General features: G+C 41.2%; 1 protein-coding gene across 2 annotated transcripts; it reads left to right on the forward strand.

Annotated features, from left to right (window-relative positions):
* The first annotated feature begins 2,808 nt into the window (after positions 1–2,808).
* Positions 2,809–18,657, forward strand: LOC146962564 (transmembrane protein 53-A-like). 2 transcript variants are annotated; one of them, XM_085768920.1, is made up of 3 exons: positions 2,809–2,843; positions 16,074–16,576; positions 17,454–18,657. In XM_085768920.1, exons 1-3 carry the CDS (start codon positions 2,824–2,826, stop codon positions 17,813–17,815), a joined length of 885 nt encoding a protein of 294 aa, XP_085625046.1. In that variant the 5' UTR covers positions 2,809–2,823; the 3' UTR covers positions 17,816–18,657. The 2 variants fall into 2 exon arrangements, with proteins under 2 accessions (XP_085625046.1, XP_085625045.1); XM_085768919.1 differs by lacking the exon at positions 2,809–2,843 and adding an exon at positions 15,218–15,392.
* Positions 18,658–18,997: the final 340 nt, after the last annotated feature.

An 18,997-nucleotide genomic window follows, 5' to 3' on the forward strand; every position in this document is an offset into this window, starting at 1 on the left:
AACTATGCCACCCAATACGAACAACTGCTGAAGTTAGCAGGGCTGAAAAAAAAACGTCACCACCGCCACAAATCACAACAACAACTTAAGTAATACAGACACCCCGCAATTAGTGGTATCCCGTTAGATGTGGCGGTCAGTATTTATGTCACGCTGCTGCTCACGCACATGCTGTGTCTCAGTGGTTGGGCGGCCACACGGGCCGGCCAATTAGAGAAAAGAGCTTCAATCCATATGTGAGCTATTCAGCAGCGGAGTGGTCGAGAAATAATGTGCGTGAGAGTCTGGATTGGTGAGGGGAAGGGGGTTGTGGGGGTGGGCTCGGTGAAGAATTAGAGTCTGGGGTTGCCAATATAAGAATAGAGGGACCTCTTTTTCTTTTGTGGAGCACCAAGTGGTTCAAAGTCAGTAGCCTGTTGCCTCAGTGAAAAGAGTGGAGCACCAAAGGAATTTCCCCTGCGAGAACAACAACCTGTATGCTTTAGCTGTACTTAACTCCCCCTCCCACTGCACCCCACACCCCACACCCCACCCACCCCAGCTTTGCCCTTGCTCTCTTTCAATCTCAGATTTATTTCTTCTTTAAAGCGGAGAGAGAGAAAGATGTGTTAGTGTGGGGGTAAAAAAAACAAACAAAAAAAAACATCAATATTGTGAATCCTGCTCTTATTCTCTTTATGAATAATATTCCACACATTTTCTTGATTTTCAGCTTCTGTTCTTCTTTTTGACAAGTTTTTTTTTAAGACTGACTTCTTTCCATAATCCATGCCAGTTCACTCTACTGTCTATTTTCATTTGCACACACACACACATACTGACACAGTCACACACACACAAGAACAATCAGCGGCTGCCATGAGAGTCTCACAGGCTTGTTCTCGCTGATCAGGAGAGCAGGGACTTGACCTGCCATCCCTCCTTATGTTCCTCGCCCGGAGGGATGTAAAGCAGCCTGGATACTCAGTTTGGACCCTGAGATGTGAAGGCTTACTGGAGGGGGGTCAAATATAGAGCTTCCCACACACTCCCCAGGTTTAGCTTTTTGACTGAGCACCATGAAAATGATTTTCCAATGAGGTGAGGTTGTTTTTAGACGCCTGTGTGTTCAAGCTCGCACACAACCAACCATCCATCCAACCCACACATAACCACATTTCAGGCGCGCAGAGATACGATAGTAGATGAATTTCTGCATCTCTGTACGTTAGCACAAATTGTGTACTTGTTTCGCCCACGTGCACTGTTCTGTAGTAGGTGCACACACCCACACACACACACACACACATACTTTGCTGGCTACTCCAAGACATTTTGCAGCAATTTCTAAAGGATTACTGAAAGGCCAATGAGAGAAACATGACTTCCTATTAAGTCGTTTTCATTGTGTATAAAAACATTTTAATTAGTTGTGAAGCTTGGAGCAAAATTCTTTTTTTAATCCCTAATGGTCCTTTTGATGATTTGATGCGTAACTGATCAATTATTTAGACAGCAAGGATTATGTATAATTTATTTTTTTGCTAACATTCTCACATTTCACTTCAGTATCACATTTGTTCAGCATCACCTTGTGTGGGAAAAGGAAACTCATGTAGCGTGCAAAGCGCTTATTTCACTTCACACTATATCTTTCTTTATCTGTCTACATGTTTTCACAGTAAGTGTGTGATCGAGGAAACCCTCAGTCAGAACGACGTTTCCATATCTCTTCAACACCAGTGTTTTGGGCAGAATTCAGAGCATGTTTTCTTCTCTCAGTTTGTTCTCATCACTGAAGCACGGAGAAGAATTTTCATTTTTACTTTGTTTGATTTGACTCAAGTAGCAGACCAGATGGTATTCTGTTGATGGCTGAGTCATCCTGTCATAGGAGACGTGCAAGCACCTATTCTTAAAGATATCAGCTTTCTTTTAGTTTTGCTGCTCCACAAAGTTAGGATACAATGCAGCTGATTTAGTTGATCAGTCATGGAAATAAGAATGTATAAGGATTATCTAAGACAAGCTATATTTCTAGATATTACTGCATCTCCGTAAAGGGTTAAAACAATATGCTATAACTATACTCTATGTAAAAATATAACGGAGAGATGGAATCTGTGAGCTGAAATCTAAATTTCTCAAACAGCATACACGTGAGTCCCTGAGATACCTGTTGCAGGGTTGGCCCTCCCCTTATTTTATTTTTTTTCATTTTTTGCTTGATTGACAACAATACAGTAGTATACACATGCATTATAAACACGCCAGGGATAAGGGTAACAACATGACAAAGAAAGAGAAGAGAAAAAATACTTGTTCAATTCATATTTTGTAGAGCTTACAAAGAGTAGCCTAAATGTTTTAACAAGCTTTCTACTTTCACAATCACATATAGACAGTTCCAGATAATTTGGCCTCTTGTCTGAAAATTTAGATTTGTGTAGCCTATGTAAAATTGTAGGCCTCCCCTAATTTTATAAACTCACCGGGCCCACAGGTGTGTGACGCAATCACGCAGGAGAATTACGTCACGCACAGGTGAAACAGGTGAAAGGTGACCTCCGGAACTGAATTAACTGAACTATCAATGCTTTGTTGTCAAAGACAGAAACACAGTACAGAACAGGTGGACTGACCATGAGGATTATCAGCTCAAATCCCTGTCAACCAAGTGGACCGACAAAAATAATATCCATTAGGTTTTAAAAGTTTCTACCGCCTCTGTCCATGTGATCCAAGTCCAAGGCCGAATTTCCTCCACAAACCGAAGCATGCCGACTTAAAAGAGTTTAACTGTGTCGTGGAAATACACCAGCTTGACTCGGAAGATCCTCAGAAATGACGTCTCTACTAAACATGTAAGTAAATTGACATGTACGCACTGCTGTTTTCATTGGTGAGCGGCTGTTAGCTCGCTTAGCTTTAACGGCTAACGTTGCTAAGACAACCTACGTTATTGTTATGGCAACCTAGCTAACTGCAGCGCTAACGAACGGTGGTGCTAAAGCGGGCTAGCGGTTGTGTTTTGACGGCTGTCGTCTACTCACGGTCATTTTATTTAGATGTTCTTCTTGTTGTGTGTTAATGGGCCACTTTCGTTGAGTTTCCTGATCTTGCTGGCTTGGGGCGATGGGAAAGGAGAGGAATGGGAGGTTTTTGGCCGATAAAATGTTTGTTTGTTTGGACCCTATGGTTTTATTGGTGGTTTAGTGCGACATCTAGTGGCAGTAACGATTGTGTTTACAACTCATGTTTTGGTCATTTGTGATCAATAGAATCAACTTAAATAACTCACATAATTATAATATAAACATAGTTAATAAATAAACATAAAAAACATTTGAGCAACTGGTAGCTTGTTCATAAACCCATGATTATGGTGTTTCAGAGCTTTTTGGCTTATAAGTTACTGACCCAAAACATTGAAGTTGTGGTTCAAAACAATGGTAGCCTACAATGAGCGGAGAGATTTATATCACATTTTCAATATCTCTGGCCAGAAATGCATTAATCTGACTAATTAATAAATAAACTTTAGGATAACTTGCAATAACAAGCCACCAATGCATCCAAGCCCATTGCACTACATTTTCTAGATTGGGTCTGTAACTTTCTTGTCACTCATCACCACATCAAATACATGCCTGTTAGTGGAGGCATTGTCTGGTTTGACAGGCAGCAGAGCAAGTGTGGAAAGGAACTATAAAAAAGTGTCTGTGGGGAATTTTACTAGTCCCCTCTATTATTTTGCTGGCGTTTTGTCTCGCTGCTCCCGACAAAGACCGAGGCCTGCCACTGTAGTGTGCTCAATGGAGCAGAGATGGAGAAACAGAAGGAGAAGCAGTGAAGAAGGGCAGAGAGCAAAAGACAAGGGCAGGAAAGAGAGCGGAGAGAAAGAGAGAGAGAGAGAGACAAAACCACCATATTGACATTCAGTTGTGGCATTCTTAGTCCAGGAGAGCAAACTCTGCCGCAGTCTCCCTAATGCTCATTTTAGTTTGTTGCCAGAGCCTCCTTTATTAACTCCGCAAACAGACTCCTGACTTTCAATTTAGTCTATGTGTTTGTGTGCGTTGTGTGTGTGAGAAGCCCCCCGCTCAATCACTTCTCTCAAGACCATCAGCCATCTTGTTCTCAATCAGCCTTCAACCTGCTGTAGCATAATATTACTCTATGGAAAATTCTGTCTTTGAAATTAATCTGTCGACGGTGTTTACAAGCCCCTCTGTGTGATGATGATAATAATAAGGCCACTGTGGTAAAGCTAGTAAAAAAGAGAAAGGCATAAGCACGGGCGTCGCTGAAAATGATAGTGAGATCAGGGGGAAAGAAAAGAGAGGGCTATAAAAGGAAAGGCAAGTGAGAAAGATAGTGACTGAATTAGAGGTGTGTGTCTCTCCTGAGTGATTGAAATGGAGAGGCTCTGTACTGGGGGGGCTCGCAAATGGAGACGAATTGACTGTGGCCAATGTCATTACTATTTTAACAAACCTGCTTTAAGCACGAAAAGGCCTAAGGATCAATGACACAGTCCAGGATAATGGAGTAATTTACCTTCCTGCAAATGGCCACTGTTGTGGGTGTTTTTTCTTTCTTTCTTTTTTTAAACTGCTGTGTGGGTGTGCATATTTACAACCACTAGTTTTCCCACTTGTAATACTTCCATGGTTTTATGTCGATGCACTTGCATGTGACCGTGGCATTTAAACACTGCATCCTCCCACGTGCTGTTTAGTCCTGTGTTTTCGATTGCAGCCCTTTAACACCACGGGATCCATCACACATCTAAGAAGTCAACGTATGGCTTTTTCCTCTTGTCCTCTCCTGACTTTGGCGCTACGCTGGGATGTCAATACCGCACAGATTCAATCTGACTGGCTGATTTAATCCATCAGGGATTTATTCTGCATAAAGCAGCACATTGGAAGGGCTTTATAAAGTGTTAGAAAGCTTAGTGTTGCAGGTAGATATCTGTCGCTCCATCTCATCATCTTCAGTGGCTGTGGTTACAATGATAGCAAATTATTGTGGCAATTCACTTTAGATATATACAACATAAAATTAATCTTCCTAGATGGTAATCATTGTGACAAAAAAACACAATATAATTCAATATTTGGGACCTTATTTGTTTTCTTTCGAGTTCACAGATTAATTTTACGGTTGGTTCATTTCACCATTATGGATTACCACTGTGTGTTCAGTGCCCCCATAAACATTGATTAAATATTTCATGCCATATCAATATTGCATTTTTAAAATGAATCAGGCAGTTTACTGGTGGGTGAAACAATTTCTAGACAATCGTATTTTCATAGTTGATGCTCATATCTTGCGTGCAGTGATAATGCCCCGGCACCAAGTCTCCCTGTCTGTTTGTTTATGTTGTGGTGATGACAAAACTCAGGGATATGTTACAGCATCAAAACTTAGAAACTGCAAGTTGTTGTTTGGTTTTTTTTATTTCTGAGTTTCAGAAGTGGTGAGAGACAGTGTATGGTATCTTTTGGCAGTGCCAGGGTTGCTGTTTCCCTCTGTTTCCAGTCTTTCAGATGAGCGTTTAGCATCTAACTATGTTCTTTTCAGTCAGAAAGTGAATACGGCAAAGTGCAAGTGGAAAACTGTGAATCGAGTCTTAATGAATACAAAGATTCTTTACCTGTGCATCTGGTAGTGGTTGCATGTTATGAATCCGCTCTAAGTAAACTCTATAATTCATTAAGTGATGTGATTTTTCCATGACTAACTTGCAGCTTGACCTACAGTCAATAGTCCCTGGGCATTATTGACCGTATAAGAGAGGGCATGTCCAAGTAAAAAAACCAAACCTCTGGTCATGAGTCCAAATGAGAAGCATCACATGCTCGGAGCAGGTTACTTACACTATCGTGCTGTTAGTTAAACAACCAAACAGTATCCTGAGTCATGCTATTTACAAAACTAATCCCTCGCTAGTCTAATCTGTGTGCTTTCCTCTGGTGATTCCTAGAAATGCCATCACAACATTAACAACACAGTTAACATTTCCTTTTAAGGGAAAACTTGTTGATTCACTCGAATGCCATTTTATCTTTTACTCAGATTGATTTGGTTCCAGAAACACACACCTTTTTATATAGTCCATCTCTTTAAAATCCCACCTTGACCTCTCATGAAACATATCCCCTCCATGCTTGAGACTGACATTAATTGTGCCGGGCTAGTGCTTGTGTTAGCCCCCCTGTGCTGATGAATGCGGTAAACCTGACGATTTATAAAAGGACGCTCTCAAACAGAGGCGTTCCACCGGCTGCCTTTGCCATGGTGACAGCTGAAGCCAAAGACGTCGCGCTAATCCCTGGGATTTGAGCACCTTTTGGACTCCGCTGTTCCGCTTGCAGGAGTGTGCTGCACTCATATGCAAATAGGCAGTCTCTCTCTCTCCTCTCTCTCTCTCTCTTTCTCACACACACACACACAAACAATCCAATCCATGCTTGCAAGAGCATTTTCATCAAAACAGCACACAAACATGCATATTCTGAGCATCCCTCTGTAGTAAACACAAGGCTGTCCAAGCCAGATATTCATGAATAACATCCATATTAATACATGAGCTGTACCCAGATAACACACACACTCTATCTCTCTCATACCAGTGTGTGTGTATATATATTTATATATATACATATGCCACTGGCAGACACGTTGCTTTCTTGCTTAAAGATTTACCACTAAACGATTCCCTCTGATCTCCTTAATCCTGATTCTAATGAGTATCAATACACCAACATCAGACACAACCCTCCATACGTGTTTGAAATGTTATGTTGTGTGTGTGTGTGTGTGTGTGCCAGTGTGTTTACCTATATAGCAGCAGCTAGAGTGTGTATCTCAGCCTATAACAGCGTGCATACTGGGAGTCAGAGCCACACATCCCTCATATCTAGAAACAGACCAGCTGATTAAACAGATGCAGGCAGAGGCAGAGATGGAACAACTACTGAAACATGTCAGCTGCTTCTTACCTTCAGATGTGTGGAGGAAGATGGAGAATCCACAGCCAGTGGTGAGAGTGTGAGTGTGAGTGTGAGTGTACGAGTGCTGCAGGAGCGACCGTCTTACTGAGCCTGTGTAGGTTTGTCTGCCGTGTGGAATAGACTTCCACTCTCCCTCCCTCCCTCCTCTCCCTCTCCCTCTTCCTCTCTCTTGCTCTCTCTCTCTCTCTCTCTCCTGCTCTCTCTCTGTATTTGTCTCTATCTCTCTCGCCCACTGCATCAGTAGTCCACTATGTGGCTCCCATCACAATGGCTGTGGTCACACCTCACTGAGCAAATTGTTCATTAGCGGAGATCACCCAGTGCTGTGGACACTGGGAAACAGAGTTGGGTGTCACACTACAATGGCTTATGCAAACACACATGCTGAATATTACATACATACATATCCTGTACACACCTGGTGTACACACATACACACAAGCTATAAGCTGGTAAAATCTGAATGCAGCTGTTTTTGTAATTAGACTTCTTTTCTTTTCTTTTTTTGACTCTGCAAACAAATCACCCACAACCACACAGTCAAGTTTATTTCAAGGATAATGCCAGTTTATTGCAACATAATGCATTTTTTCATAATTTTAGCCATCATTTCTACTGTATTAGCTAAGAATAAATTGAGCTCATCAGACTATTGGCTGAAAGTAAACAACATGATTTCTGTTTTGTTAATGCCCTCTACAATGACACAAGTATTGCTTGTCGGTGCCGTCTAAAAAACTCTATTAGATTACAGCAAAAACAATACTGCTTATCTGATATGATGGCTTCTCTAGTGACTGGGTGGTTTAGGATTGCGCTGAAGTTTTGCTGTAGCTAACAAAGTGGCCATAGCTGAAAGAATCTGACGTTGATTGTCAGCGCACTGAAATGAGAAGCCAACAGCAGTCCACACATCAAAGTCTGACATTTTGTCGAGCCATCCAACCAACCTGACCTACCCATCAATTTAGTGGCTATGTAACAACATTGCACCACTTCCTCTTGATGCCATTTTTTGCGCTGAGTGCCACTGTACTTTGTAGTCACTTGAACGTTCACATGTTTTTGCTTGTGGGAACAGGACAAGCCTATCTGCGAATGTGACAACATTGTTTCGGTGAAGTCTGACAGGCAGACAAACACGAACAGAAGCGTAAAAGAGAGGCTGTAAATAAACCAAAGGATTAGCCAGATTACAACTTTATTTGGAGATTCAACCTCACGCTACCCGCCTGAAATGTCCGTAATAATCACTCAGTAATCACTTCGCTAAGTATTAAAGAGCCAGGAAACCAGTTCGGCTAACCTGGGTTTTTTCCTAATCTGAACTTGAACCTCCTTTTATCACTTCCTAGAAAGTTTAGTTTTACACCATTACCAATGAAAATGATTAGCAAAAACCTCAACCTTGTTACCAGACAAGAATGTCAAAGTTTCCCAAATCCTGTTTTGCATTAGCACCTCCACCTCCTTTTTTTTTTTATATATATATATATATATATATATATATATCTAGAGCAGATGCCATGGTTTGGTTATTCTACCTCTATGTTTTTTTTTGGCTGTTAAGGTCTCTATTGATAGTAACAGCATGAGAATGACAGGAAATCAGGGGAGAGAGAGAGGAGGGATGGCATGCAGCTCATGGTTTATGATGTGAGCCACCGGAGCGCCCTCAACTTCTACTTAACTCTTATGATCATCTGCCATGTTTACAAATCATGCACTGGGACAATGGCACTGGGCATTAATCAAGAGGTACCATATTGTTTAATATGACTGAATGTAAACACAACCTAATTTGTTATGAACTCAAGTTACCCTTTAAAACATCTGTATTATTATTAGTTTCCATCCCACCCCACCCAGGCACAAAACGGCTCACGCGATCCCCTCCCTCCTATAAAATGTACAGTACATAACGGTGAAGAGACTCACCTTTGACATAGTTTGAAACACTATTATGTCAACCGACCGGCGTCGCGTCACCGACTTATCTCAGTTGACATCTGAGGTGTCTGTCCATTCATAGGGTGTTACTGTTGTGCATTAACTTTATCACAACATTCCCCCTCCCTACTGATCTTTAAAGTTATGATCCTCAGGAATTTCCCAAATATAGAAACAATCAGCGAACTCCCAGCCCGAGGAAATATCATTTCCTGAACAGTGGCTCAACAGTCCTGCAGCCCCCTCCCCAGCTGAGCTCAGTCCCACCGGCACAGGCAAGATCACCTTAATAACATATTTGATCTTGAGTCTCCTTGCTATTCTTACCACCTTTACTTTTACCCTGGTGAGATAAAAGACTGTAGTTCCTTTTGCCACATGGCTTCATTCTTCTACTGTTTTCCTGCAGAATAATAGGATTTGGATTGAACACAATATCTAAGGATGGATATCCTCGCCGCCCGAAATACACACACCATTATTCTGACCTTGAGAACCAGTCAAGACGGCCATATGCTAATATAGAAATGACACAGAATGAATCCCCCATGCTAAACTGAACTGGGTAAGAAGGGAGCAAGCTCATCTTAAAGAGCTCTGGGTAAAAGCAACACAATTTAGAGGCAGTAAATAATATCCAGAGTTCATTTTAAACCTACTGTCAAATCAAATCACTGTAATAACTCTCGACATAAACGTTTCTTTCGAGCCGGCATGGTTCTCTTAACAGCAGTGAAGGATATGAGAGGTAAAATACCCCCGTTCTGATCCCAGGACAGATATTTCAGAGCTACGTTATGTTATGAAGTTATGAATTTGGGACGCGGTAAGCTGATCTTTAAACTGTGCCAGAGGACAGCTTTAACAACAGACGAGCATGTTCGCTCTAATTAAAGATGGCGGTCATTATTTATTCATATCCTTACGACGTTCTCGATTTTTTCCCCTGTCATTTTTCAATTTTCTTTTGCAGTAGTACAAATATATGAGAGATAACACGTAGGAAAATGTAATCTTAACTTAACAGAGCTTGACTTGAAGACAGTAAGATAACATATTTAAAGTATGCTGTCATGATTCTCAGTCCAGTTCACCTCTGCTTTACTGGAAACTGTTCTAATTCAAGATTACCTCTGTGGGCTGTATCATGCACTTTTACACATATTCCTGTGTTATCAGTGTGACCAATGGCAGTGGACTGCAGTGTGTTAAAGGCACTTTTCGTGCTTTCTCGGGCCTGTCTGGCGTCTTGAGGATACTGTGAAGCAGATCGACATCCCTTGGAGAATACTAAGAAACCAGTGCATGTGTATGTGTGTGTGTGTGTGAGAGAGAGGGAGAGTGTATGACTTCATACTGATGTCCTCTCCTTGTACTATCCGCTGGCTCCAGCACACGGAAAGTGCCAGACAATGGCAGATTGTGGAGGTCAAAGAAAGTTTCTTTGTCTGGGGGAAAAAAACGAAAAAAAAACCCCAAAACAATGGAATCTATCAATAGTTTATTGGCTCTGCCATCTTTATGGAACCAGCCATCAGCCAATTTACCGTCTTTTTATAGTGCCAGCAAGGTCGAGACCTCGTCACCTTTATCCATAAAAACAGTTCCATCCTCTGACAGCAGCTTTTTTTAAACCCTAAATATTCATTTTAATTTAAAAAGCCTGATTTCATGCGTGTGTATTATTGCCCTCAGCCATATGTTCCCATCTAAAAATGTTTCCTGATGTTTCTCTTTATACACTCACTTAAAAACAGAGTGAGACATGTCATCGTTGGAGGTCTTATATATATATGGAACAGCCGTAGTCATGGTGTAAAGATGACCTTTGAAAAAATCTATAATGACAATCTGACTGGGGGAGAAATCCATTACGCACTTTGTAACTCTTTACATGCAACACAACATCCCTGTGTATGTTTCAAATCTCATTGGATGAATAAGGTGCTGCTGGGATGTGTATTTTAAGCTCAGCGAAGAGTGTGTGTGTGTGTGTGTGTGTGTGTGTGTTTTTGTGAATGTGTTCTCAGACAGATTTGATATGGCTGATTAAGTTAGATGAGGATCAGAGATGACCTTGGTGGACAAGTCATCTGCATTTACTGAAGAGATACACAGAGAGGCAGGCTGTGGTGTGGTGTAAATAATGTGCCACCTTCACTTTGATCGAGTGTTCACAGCGCTGGAGTTTAACGTTTTGATGAATCATTTGTGGACGCAAATGCTCAGGTCAGACCTCAGCTTTTAAACCTCAAATTGTCAGCTCGCTTCATTAGAGTGAATTTGGAGGCAGTCGGCAATATATTGGCTGAATGTAGGCATTTACCCTGCGTAGGGGACAATAGTGTGTGTGTGTGTGTGTGTGTGTGTGTGGAATAGCTCAATCTGTATTCAGAGATTACCAGGAGATTTGTTTGTTCTATGAGCCTCCAGACTTATTTTTCTTTATTTGAGCTAGTTTTCTGTCTGCTGTTTATTGCTGTGGAGCCAGTGCAAAGTTACTTTATTAGAGCATTCCTACAGAAAACAGCTGCATCTTTAAAGTACTGCAGTGAAGTGAAGGCCATTAGACCGAGACTGAACCAAAACAACAGAGTCCAAAGCCATAAAGCCAAAACAATGAGCTGGAAGACTCTAAAGTGCTGAAAGGGAGCAGACAATACTGTTTAATCGCGCTTACTCAATGGCCATTTAACAAAGCATTTATAAGATGAACCCCTCAATTAAGTTACATTTAATAAACTGATAGGGGAATTAACTGATAAGCACAGATTATGTTTATATGGTTTCCTAATGCACACGCTCAGTTACAAAGCAAGCCAAGTATTTTATGTGTCTGTAGCACAACACATTATCAATATAGAGGAGTGATTAAAATCCAAAACGACAGCTGCAGGTTTCAGATGGGATTACGGTGCAGATGTTTAGGTCCAGAGAGACGTACGTTTGCCATGTGTAATTAACGATTGTATGTTTATGCATCAGCTCCGAGCTACCTACCAGGGATTTAACATGGTTCCCATACCAATAAGGAAGATTGATGGAGACGACAGGTGTCACACATGAGCTACAACAGCCTCTGAACGTATTATGAATGCAAATCAGAGCCCAGCCGCTCACATGGAGAAAGGGGGGGTAGATGGATGAAGATGGATGGAAGAAAGAGGGAAATGGCTGAAGAACAAAGTAGAAGGGAGAAGAAATGGTAGATGACCATCCCCAGTGTTGTGTTTTTGTTTTGTTTTTGGTGCTGAACAGTAACAAACCTGAGCCATAACTCATTTATTTTTGACTTCACAGAGTTGTGCCCTTCATGAACAGATGAGAAAATTTGTCAAACTCCAGACTGTGTATCTCTTGGCTCATAATGATTTGCTACGCCTTCCATGCATTCGTCACTGTAAAACTGCACATTTCCGCATGTTTCCTCTGGTTGGAACATGTATAATCTCCCTGCTAATGTTGTACTTAGTTAGATTTTCTGAAAGCTAAAAAAAAACAAAAAACAACTCCAACATCTGCTGCACATTTCCTTTTCAACTTTTTTTGTCTTAAATTGCAATTTTTGTGACGTCCTCGTACAATCTTGGGGCAAAGTGAATCGTCTTGTGGTTTAATCACAGACATGCTTGCCTTGGTGTAATGTCATGCGTGAAAAGTTACAGTAGGAAGGCACATGATGCCAGGAGAAAAATATGACAGAGATGAGTGAGAGGAGTAAAAAAAAGAAAAGAAAAAAGAAAGAAAGCAGGAAGCTGCAGCGGAATTTCCACACCCTGATGTGGGTGGAAACCCGTCCTGCTCGGAGAACAGAGAGGGCACATTCTCCTCTCTCCCCCCCCCTCCTCTCCTCTCCTCTTTTTCTTCTCTGCCTCCACTCCCTCCCAGCTCTCTCTCTTTGCCAGGACAATAGGGGCCGTGGAGAAACAATGCGAAAAGGAAAGGCCAGGGGTTTGTGTGGCAGCGGTAAGAGGGGGTGGGAGCAGGGGTCTGGGGTGCTGAGGAGGGGAAATGGGTGAGAGGGTCTTTGCTGTTTTGCAGGGAGGGTCAGGAGAGAGTGATGGAGGCTTTTCTTCTCCTGGGAGTGAGAGATTTGATTTGATGAGGGGGAATGTATAGAGAACCAGCAGGGATGAGGGGGGGGGGTGTTAAAACAGGATGACATAAGACTGGGGAAGAGGGGGGAGCGAGTTATTGAGAGTAACACGAGCACATGGCCTATTGGGTTATGTTTTTCTGGGGCTCAAACACTTTTCTGCCTGACTGAGCCTCAAAGTGACCACGCTGGGCCGCGGCAAAGAAAGTCTCTGGCTTTTTTTCTTTTCCTGTTGCACGTGAAGTTCTCACACAAATAAAATAAAATAGTTAACACGTGTAAATCAAGAGATCAAAGCTGCTCCAATCAATATTTTACATGTAATGTGAAAGGATCAAGCCACAAGGGATTATCTTTTTATTCATTGTTTTTGTTTTATGTCCTCGAACTTTTAATGTTTCCACTCTCACTTCCTTTGATTTTTTTTGTTTTGATACAAGCTGTAATAACTCAAGTTTACTTGACCTGCACAGCACCAACTGCACCAACAATGCAAGTATGATATACACCAAAAAAAAAAAAATCATAATGTGACTATTGTAGGAGATTTATTATTGTGGATAGTATTCGGTCCAAACAAGAATAAAAAAAAAAGATAAGAACAAGCATGTATTTTTTTTTTTTTTTGAAGTCTGAAGAATATAACTGGTAATTTGTTAGCACCACAGTGCTTATTGTATTAACAATCCACAACAATGTGAAAACATTTTATTTAAAAATGCTGCTCCTGTGATGCAGAGATTGCATTTGGCCACATTACGATTTTAATTGTATATTATCTAGTGTTGAGGAGCTACACAATTACCAGACAGTAATGCAGAGCCTTTTCAAAGGTTTATACAGTTTTCTGAAAGAAGGCAATTATATTTTCAACATGAGGTTCTCAAAAACCTGAGCAACAATGAAAGGATATAACAGTAACAAGCATGTGAATGCACTCAGTGAATTCTCTCAAACCCCAAAATAAATATTACACTGGATACTTACTGGATGGTCAAACATAAAACAGCAGTGCTGGAAAATATAATGTCATGTGTGTGCGCGTGTGTGTGTGTTGGTGGGGGAAGGTGCAAATGACTGCAGAAAATAGACAGAGGAAAAAAAGAGAAAGTGAGTGAGGCTGTGATGACCTAAAACTGCCTCTGCTGCCTCTATGTGAAAGAATGGAAAGATCTGATCACAACTGTGACAGCCATTTTACGGTCACCTACACACAGCGCTGTCACGACGACTGCAGCCTCACACTCACAGCAAGCTACGCTGAGGTGACCCGATGGTGACATCATTTATCTTTGCAAAGGCGCAATGAAAAAATGTAGTTGTCAGTTTAATGCAAATGATGCAAAATGCAAACATAGTACAGACACTGAAAATGTATAGTAATGTATAGTACAGAGACACTCAAAAATAGTAGGCTACAGACACTCAAAATGTATAGTAAAGTACAATACAGACACTCAAAATGTATAGTAAAGTACAATACAGACACTCAAAATGTATAGTAAAGTACAATACAGACACTCAAAATGTATAGTAAAGTACAATACAGACACTCAAAATGTATAGTAAAGTATAATACAGACTCTCAAAAATTATACTTAAGATGTACTCAAGTGAATGTACTTTGTTGTGGTCCAGCCTTGTAAAGTGAACACATTGAAAATGCTCCATGAGCTGAGTAACGGTGTCTTATTTCTGCTGACTCAGTCTCTGGCTCCATCTTGTGGTCACTGACGTGTCTTACACTTATTTGATTAGTAGGTCAAAGCAAATAGACTTTTACTAGTGTGACTGTCCTCGAGGCGATAACTTGTTCTCACATCCTTTGAACTATTAAAAACCAGTGTCAGAGATAAGCTGTGTTTAAGATGCGGTTATCATCAAACACATCGCTCAGCATCGCCTTATTTGTAGCCTTGGTTGACTTATGTCGATCTGTTTTGTCGACTGTCAATCACAGTCAAATGGTAAAAAATGAACAACAATGCAATCAATGTCATTATAATTGGTATCGCAAGACTGTCGCTATATTATTCTATCATGGCAGATTATATCAGATTACCAATTTCTAACTGCGTTATTTCACGGGAGCGAGCGTCGAATTTAGTCGCATCAGTGCGCGTTCCCGCAGAACTGCAAGTGTGGAGAGCCGGTGTCGATGGAGGCGGGCTCTCGGTCGTCAGTTCCTCTTTATTCATCCAGCGCTGCTGCGAGGAGCCGACACCGTGGCAGATAGCGACTGACCGTCCGTCCCAAGCCATTTTTTTGTATCCAGACCACCGACAGGACTCCCTCGCCGGACGGGTTTAACGCGACACGATGGGAAACCTGCTGCTCTCTGGGTAACTGAATGACCAGTGGTCGCCTGCTTCTGACCTGTTATGCGGAAGTTATATGAGCATGCAAAGATGCCGGGTGATGCTGAGTCTATAATGTCTTCTTATCTTCCTGGTAGCCAGCAATATACTGTGGTGGTTTCACTTCGGTGAAAGTGTGTTATAAATTGCTAGGAGCTTGAACCTCCCCCCACTCATTTTTCCACATAAGGTAACAGCCCGTGGGGGGTGGGGTGGGGGCATGAACACTCAAAATCCGATTATGATCACTACATTCTTTCATTGTTAGTGTAATAACATACTGTAGGTTCATCAAAGGAGTAAAACAACCTGCTAATTGTACATGTAGCATCTTGGATGAGCCATAAAGCATCATTTTATTAACTGCAGGAAGTGTTTGAGTTGCATTCATGAACAAATACTGAAAATATGAATTAATAATGAAAATTTATGGGCCCAATATTAGCATTAAAAGCCCGTGCTTGTCCGGCTATAGTCAGAGTACAGACTAGGCTGTGATGGATTGACATTAATGAACCATGTCAAATATCAGGTATTCGTAGAAATAACTGTAATGCTAAATAGGTTTTTCTAAAATGATATGTAGTCAAATGCCATGGAAATGTTGCCTGTCCTCTCTGTCATGTTTAAATCTTGACTGTGGTTTGTTGTGTCTTTTTTTTTTAGTCTCTTCAGGACTAATGCAACTGTGTCTGAAGTCAGTGGAGGGAAGTTCAATGTGAAGAGGATCAGGAATGGGATAACTTATTACTACACTCCACTCTCACAGGCAGAGGAACAGACATGTCGAACCAAAGACTCTGCCTCTTCCCGTCCGCTTCTGCTTTTCTTCTCCTGGCTCGGTGCGCAGCCCGGAGCCGTGGCCAAGTACAGGGACCTTTACCTGGACCGAGGAATGGACGTCCTCCTGGTCCAGAGCAGCGTGATGCACTTCCTGTGGCCTCAGTGGGGGCTCGACTATGGACTGGAAGTTTTGAAAGTGCTGGAGGAGCCTCAGTTCTCAGGGAGGGCCTTGCTGGTCCACGCCTCCTCCATCGGCGGCTACACTTTCACCCAGATGCTCACCCACATTGCACATGGACCCGAGAAGTATGCACAACTGGGCCAGAGGGTGATAGGGCACATCTATGACAGCTTGGTGGCTGGCTCTCTGGAGCACATGGCAGTAGGTGAGTGAGGGTGAGGGTGGGTGATCCACCACAGACCCACTGGGACTCAGGTTACTTTTGTGTTGGATACGTGTGCCAGAGCTGTAAATAATTCATCAGACAGCTGACTCACTGCTCCAGTTCATCAAGAGTCCAGGACTGTTGTGTATAGAGGCAGCTTCCCTTGGGACAGTGGCTGCAAAAAACATCCATCAACTCACTTTTGTGTAATAAATGATCTCTTAGTTGTTGTTTTTTTAAAAAAGATATTTTATTTGAACTTTTTCACAAAAATAGAATAAAACCTACATACAAATTGGGTATGCAGCACCTGACATTGTTACAGTAAATGAAGTAATTGAAGTAATAAAAAGAAAGACAGAGGCTATATGAGGAATCTATACAATAGCCAAAGTAGTCCAGTGCTTCCTGTCTCATGATACTGTCAGGGGAATGAATAAAAAACAAATGAAAACAAACCAAAACATTAGTTTTTTAATTAATCAGAGTTCATGAAGAAATATTTTAGTGCATTTTCTAAAAGTGCTTGAGCTTCATACAGGACTACAAAACTTGGTTTTTATATTATTTCTTGGGATGGGAGGTGCATCATCATCAGTTGCTCTGAGCTAAATCTACCTGTGAGAAGCTGCAGCTGTTAACGAGTAAAAAACATTTGATTGTTGCAGCTATTATTAAACTATTAAATTATGCAGTAAATATGATATGTCAAAAGAAAATTGAATTACTTTTTGGTTTGGTGCGCTGACATTGATTTTCTTTTCTGATAGTAACTGGGTTTTTTGTGCAGCTTTTTCCTTTTCAAGAATATAATCTAATACCAGCTGCATTACTGTTTAATGTGGTTTTAACAATTTTCTTTCTTGTTCTTCCTCAGGCCTGGGTAAGACTCTGCTGCCACGTCTAGAGAGCTTCATCATAAACACAGCGCTGCTTTACTTCTGGCTCTTCAAATCCTACACGGTGGACTTCTACGACCGAGGCGTCGAGGTGTTCAACAACAACCCCATCACGACTCCGGCTCTCTTCTTTTTCAGCGAGAACGACGCTCTATGCAACCCGGTAACCATTGAAAAGATGATTGACATGTGGAGGAAGAGGGGCATGGCCGTGGAGAGCAGGAAGTGGAAGGAGTCGATACATGCGGCACACATGCGCTGCCACCCGCAGGACTACATGTGTACACTGGAAAAATTCTTGAAGTCGCTGCCGATTTCCTCCCTCAAAACAAAAATCTGAATTGTTAGGGGAGTTTGTTTACACTGAACCTTGAACCTGTAAGGTGCTTTATGATTTCAAAGAGAATGCACTTTAATGACGTTGTCTTGCAGCTGTTTTATAATTATATTTTAGATGGCACAAATAGTTTTATAAAGGCATTTTTCTCTCCTTTTAAAGCACGCTTAGTTGTTTGACTTAGTTGTTTTGATTTTAAGCATGTTCATATTAAGTATTAAATAAGTTACTGTGCAGCTTCATGTGAAGCTTGTTTTGCACTTGAATCTGGGGCCTGTATCATTAAGCAACGTTAACTCTGCCCCCCCTTCATTAAAAGAAAGACTGCCATTTAGTGAAAGAAATGAAGGGAGGGTCTTCAGAGTGAACTTTTTTTTTTGACAAACTGTTACAAATATGTGCTGCACATAGAAAGTTATCTCAAGACTGTTCCTGATGCCAAAGCAGAGAGGTGAATAACTGCTCTACTGATTATTCTTCCTTTGTCACTATGTTATAGACATAGGTTTACTTACTTGATTGGCACAGGTTTGTGAGAGCAGAAAACCTGTTAAACCCAAAGACAAGACGGCAATCTGGCTTTGTGGTAGATGGCCCTGCTTTCTGCACAATATGTAACATGAAGCCTTTGGACTGTAAATGCATCTTGCATAGTTTCTGTCTTTTATTTGTTTTTTTTCCTTCTATTTATTTCAACAGAAACCACTGAGGTGTTTAAATTGTATGCATCAGATATCCAGTTGGATTTTGTTTATTTATTCGTTTGAACTGGAGTGATGGAATATGATTCCAAAAGCATCTACGCTCTCAAGAAATCTGTTAGAAATTCATTAAAATGAATGCAATTAAAATGTCTGGGTCTCTTCTGTTTTACACTGCTGTAAGACTGACAAATGGAAACTGAAAAAAAAAGCAAAATTATATGATGACTGGCTTATTTGACACTCTTTCGTCCCTGTCCCAGGATCCTTGATTACGACTTTACATTTTAAAAAACTCGAGTTTGAACTGTATTAGCATGCAGTTTATATTGAAACTTTGAACACAGTCCTGTAAGGTATAAGGCTTACAGCAACTGTTTCAATCATACACACCTTACTTTGAAAATAAAGTAAGGTGTGTATGATTGAAATTTAACGCACAGCTTTGGTCTGTCAGCTGAAAGAAAACATAAATTATATTTAT

This window comes from Trachurus japonicus, chromosome 23 (assembly GCF_045865225.1).
Source record: "Trachurus japonicus isolate A0001 chromosome 23, Traja_1.0".
NCBI lineage: Eukaryota > Metazoa > Chordata > Actinopteri > Carangiformes > Carangidae > Trachurus > Trachurus japonicus.

Bases quoted from the DNA above. Each gene is read 5' to 3' on its own strand.
- LOC146962564 (XM_085768919.1), top strand. From the start codon at position 15,370: ATGGGAAACCTGCTGCTCTCTGG. The intron at 15,393-16,073 runs GTAACTGAATGA...TTTTTTTTTTAG, and splicing joins GGAAACCTGCTGCTCTCTGG to TCTCTTCAGGACTAATGCAA. The intron at 16,577-17,453 runs GTGAGTGAGGGT...GTTCTTCCTCAG, and splicing joins TCTGGAGCACATGGCAGTAG to GCCTGGGTAAGACTCTGCTG.